The 5,000-nt window shown below is 40.1% G+C and overlaps 1 protein-coding gene across 3 annotated transcripts in view; it reads left to right on the top strand.

Annotated features, from left to right (window-relative positions):
* The window catches only part of SALL3 (spalt like transcription factor 3), a 30,718-nt gene that overhangs the window by 20,997 nt on the left and 4,721 nt on the right, over positions 1–5,000 (top strand). For 2 of the 3 annotated variants that reach the window (XM_019524126.1, XM_019524112.1), the window contains exons 2-4: positions 1–1,884; positions 2,101–2,441; positions 3,871–4,125. The exon at positions 1–1,884 is cut by the window's left edge and continues 1,053 nt beyond it. In XM_019524126.1, coding sequence (XP_019379671.1) covers positions 1–1,884; positions 2,101–2,441; positions 3,871–4,125 — 2,480 coding nt within the window. Of the gene's footprint in view, positions 1,885–2,100; positions 2,442–3,870 lie in introns of all 3 variants that reach the window. The other variant, XM_019524120.1, reaches the window with a different exon arrangement.

The following is a 5,000-nucleotide window of genomic DNA, read 5'->3' as shown; positions in this document are numbered from 1 at the left end:
CAAACCCACTTCTACCTCAGACTTCATCAAATAGTGTGATCTTCCCCAACCCACTGGTTAGCATTGCGGCAACTGCTAATGCATTAGATCCTTTATCGGCCCTTATGAAGCATCGCAAAGGAAAACCACCAAATGTGTCAGTGTTTGAACCCAAATCAAGCTCTGAGGATCCCTTTTTCAAACATAAATGTAGATTTTGTGCCAAGGTCTTTGGAAGTGATAGTGCTTTACAAATACATCTACGTTCACACACAGGAGAGAGACCTTTTAAATGCAACATATGCGGAAATCGCTTTTCCACAAAAGGCAATCTGAAAGTTCATTTTCAAAGGCATAAAGAGAAGTATCCCCACATTCAGATGAATCCATATCCTGTTCCAGAATACCTCGATAATGTGCCCACTTGCTCTGGAATTCCATATGGAATGTCACTGCCTCCTGAAAAACCAGTTACGACGTGGCTGGATAGCAAACCTGTCTTACCAACTGTCCCAACTTCTATTGGCCTTCAGCTTCCTCCCACTATACCTGGTGTTAACAGTTACGGGGATTCTCCAAGTATTACTCCTATGAGCAGGTCACCCCAGAGGCCATCTCCTGCTTCAAGTGAATGCACTTCTTTATCCCCAAGCCTAAACAATTCTGAGTCAGGCATTCCAGTGTCTGCAGAATCCCCACAACCAATTCACAGTGGCTCTTCTTTGACTAAAACTGAACCCATCAGTTTGCCTCCCACAAATGCAAGGGTTGGAGACCTTACTGGAAGTGGGCAAGTTTCTACAGCTTCCACATCCTCAGTTCCTACTCCTGTTACGGATAGCAACATTTCACCGAGCCTCCCAAACCCAGTGCTTCCAACCATGTCTGACCAGTTCAAGGCAAAGTTTCCATTTGGTGGTCTACTAGACTCTATGCAAACATCAGAAACCTCAAAACTACAACAGCTAGTAGAGAATATTGACAAGAAGATGACAGATCCAAATCAATGCGTCATTTGTCATCGTGTGCTTAGTTGTCAGAGTGCTCTCAAGATGCATTACAGAACACATACAGGAGAAAGACCATTTAAATGCAAAATTTGTGGACGTGCCTTTACTACAAAAGGCAATCTAAAAACACATTTTGGAGTTCATCGAGCGAAGCCACCACTAAGAGTACAGCATTCATGTCCCATTTGTCAGAAGAAATTTACAAATGCTGTTGTTCTTCAGCAGCATATTCGTATGCATATGGGTGGGCAGATTCCAAACACGCCATTACCAGAGGGCTTCCAAGATGCAATGGACTCAGAGCTATCATATGATGAAAAGAATATTGAAACATTGAGCAATTATGATGATGACATTGATGAAAATTCTATGGAAGAGGACCCAGAGTTGAAGGACACAGCAAGCGACTCATCCAAACCACTTATATCTTACTCTGGGTCATGTCCTTCTTCACCACCTTCTGTAATATCTAGTATTGCTGCTTTAGAGAATCAGATGAAAATGATCGATTCTGTCATGAACTGCCAGCAGCTGACCAGTTTAAAATCCATTGAAAATGGGTCAGGGGAAAGTGACCATTTGAGCAATGATTCCTCATCAGCTGTTGGTGATCTTGAAAGCCAGAGTGCAGGCAGCCCAGCAATGTCAGAATCCTCTTCCTCCATGCAAGCTTTGTCTCCTGTAAATAGCAATAGTGAAAGTTTTAGGTCAAAGTCCCCAGGTCTTAGCAACCAGGAAGAACCACAAGAAATACAATTAAAGACAGAAAAACCTGACAGTCCTCCACCTGCCACTGAAAATGGAGGTGCGTTAGATCTGACATCCACCAACCCGGGAAGACCGGTCATCAAAGAGGAGGCTCCTTTTAGCCTGCTGTTCCTGAACAGAGAACGTGGTAAGTTTAAAAGTACTGTTTGTAATATCTGTGGAAAGCCTTTTGCTTGTAAGAGTGCATTGGAAATTCACTACCGCAGCCATACTAAAGAACGTCCATTTGTTTGTACAGTCTGCAATCGTGGGTGTTCCACTATGGGTAATTTAAAACAGCACTTACTGACACACAAATTAAAAGAGCTGCCTTCTCAGTTATTTGAACCCAACTTTACTCTAGGTCCCAGCCAAAGCACTCCTAGCCTGGTCACCAGTACCGCGCCTACCATGATCAAAATGGAAGTGAATGGTCACAGCAAGCCGATCTCACTGGGTGAGGTTCCCTCGCTTCCAGCTGGAATCCAGGTTCCTGCTGCCCCACAGACAGTGATGAGTCCAGGCATCACTCCTATGCTGGCACCCCCACCACGTCGGACTCCCAAGCAACACAACTGTCAATCGTGTGGAAAGACCTTCTCCTCAGCAAGTGCACTGCAGATACATGAACGCACCCATACTGGTGAAAAGCCATTTGGTTGCACAATCTGTGGTAGAGCTTTTACCACAAAAGGGAATCTTAAGGTAAGAAGAAGTCTGAAATGCTAAACAAAACTGTAAGGAATTTGGGGTCTTAAAATGCACTCCATTTGACTTATCAGACTCTAGTGGTGTTATTCATGCACCAAGAGGAAGAGAAGTTAAAGAAAATATGTTGTGGTGTTTTTAGTATACTGAAAATATGCTATTTCATGCTTCTCAGATGTTTAAAGGACCAGGGCCGACTCCTGCCCTCTGGTCTGTGGGTGTACATTCCCATGTGTTTTAAAATCAGTTCCAAGAGTTGATCTTGCATGTGCAGCTCATTTAAAACATGATGACACACACCTGCATCTTGTGGGCAATATTTTTGCTTATATTTATGATGCTCTGTGTTTAAAAAAAGAAAGTGTAAAGGAATAAAGCACAAATCATTCCAAGGAGGGTAGAATGGCATGATAATCACTACGCAATTTTAACCTGTATTCTATATGATTGCCTACATGGTGGCATAGAGGAGGTTGGTAGGCGGACATGAATCTAGACCTTTTGCTAAATAGATATCTTCCCATTTATGAAAATCATTTAAAAAAGCTCCTTTCGGTCACTAAGATCCAGCACTGATGCCTTTTTTCCTTCTTTTGAATATATGGAAAAGTTATTTGCAATGACCCACAGCTTCTTGGGACTTCTTGGTCCAAAGCCCATTTCCATTTTGCCTGTAGCATATGTATCAGCAGGCTTGTTTGATAAGCTGGTACCTGGTGACATAAAATGATACATATTACAAGAGCACTCCTTTTGTCTTCATAGCCCAAATAAGCATCAGGAGATCAAAAGGTTAGGAGCAGCAGGATGAACACACCTTACTAAATATCTTAAAATATAAAAAAATATAAATAAGTAAAAACACTTAAAAAAGAAAGAGAATAAGAGTGGAATGGTGTCAGACAAATTGAGAAAAGAGGGGGAAAAAAGTAAAGAGGAAAAATCCAGGGCAGATGAAATAACTATTAGATGAGGGTAAGGATGGAGCTATTGCCCCCATCTAGATGGGTCCCCAACTATTAAATGGGGCTAAGGTTTCTTAGTTTCCTTGAGATACAGTAATTCTTTTGGTGGTCTTGTTTTTATGCACATGAGAACTTCCAGCTGGTGTTTGAAATTTGTGTATCCTCAAAGAATACATATTCTATATCGTTGTAGTGTTGTACTTGTTTTGAATGAAAAGAAATATGGATAGGTTGATGACCTGCAACATACAACTTTTTTTTTAATTAATTTATCTACTTTGCCTCTCAGAATACTGGTTGGAAAAACAATTAAACTTGTATTAAGTGTGAATAGTAGGATGACTTTTTTTTCCCCCCTAAACAAATGTCTTACATAAAATGACCATGTAGTATATTTAAACCAACCAGTTCATTCCAATTTACTAATTTATAGCTGTTTCTTGTTTCTATTTTCTGTACAGGTTCACATGGGAACCCACATGTGGAATAATGCCCCTGCAAGACGTGGTCGCCGACTGTCCGTGGAAAACCCCATGGCTCTATTAGGTGGTGATGCTCTGAAGTTTTCTGAAATGTTCCAAAAGGATTTGGCAGCTCGAGCAATGAATGTTGATCCAAACTTTTGGAACCAATATGCTGCAGCTATCACTAATGGACTTGCTATGAAGAACAATGAGATTTCTGTCATACAGAACGGAGGCATTCCCCAGCTCCCAGTAAGTTTGGGTGGAAGTGCCATTCCACCTTTAAGTAACGTTACCAGTGGAATGGACAAAGCTCGCACTGGCAGCAGCCCTCCCATTGTTGGTTTGGACAAAGCAAGTTCTGAAACTGGAGCCAGTCGTCCATTCACAAGATTTATTGAGGATAACAAAGAAATTGGCATAAACTAAAAGCATACATAACCAGTATCAGTTGGACCACTACTCAACACAACATTTGTTCTAGTTTATGTACAGTTTTTGAAGTTAAGCATTAGTTTCCTGACCTAAATGCATAGGTTCCCTTTAAAATTTTACCCATAGCAGAAATACGTAACTTTGTGGCTGCTGAAAAGTTGTCTTGCAAGATCTGCATGATACTTCTTTCAACAGTGAGTTTGACTGTTACTGAGAACTATGAAACCTTTTTAATTTAAGTTAACAAAAACAAAAGATTATTGGATAACTGCATTAGGAACAGAAAGAGGCTAGACTACGTCCACTTTGCTTCTTACAAAACTTATCAACTGAGAAAAGGGGACTTCACTAATGCATTCCTGTCAAACTTATTTCCTGGTTTTGTTCAAATTAGTTAGAAACTTGAACTATGTTTTTAGGAATCTTAATCTTAAATAAGTGATTTAGTACCCCAAAGCAGTGTATTATTACAGTATCCTTGTCTGTAGTATTTATAATGTTAAGATTATGCGGGTAACAGACAATATACTAGCCCCAACCTTAAATGAAGCTTTTGTACTGCAAAATACATCTGATTATGTGATTTTTCTTTTTTATTTTCCCTTTCTTTTTTTTTTAAATCAAGTTTTGTTTTACTATAAATAAGTGGTTTATTTCAATGCAGGCAAAATTGTGAAGTTTTATTGGGAAAG

The sequence above is a fragment of the Gavialis gangeticus genome, unplaced genomic scaffold (genome assembly GCF_001723915.1).
Source record: "Gavialis gangeticus isolate Ggan-Ray unplaced genomic scaffold, GavGan_comp1, whole genome shotgun sequence".
Classification (NCBI taxonomy): domain Eukaryota; kingdom Metazoa; phylum Chordata; order Crocodylia; family Gavialidae; genus Gavialis; species Gavialis gangeticus.
The sequence above is the reverse complement of the archived record's forward strand: the minus strand, read 5'-3'. Positions and strand labels throughout refer to the sequence as shown.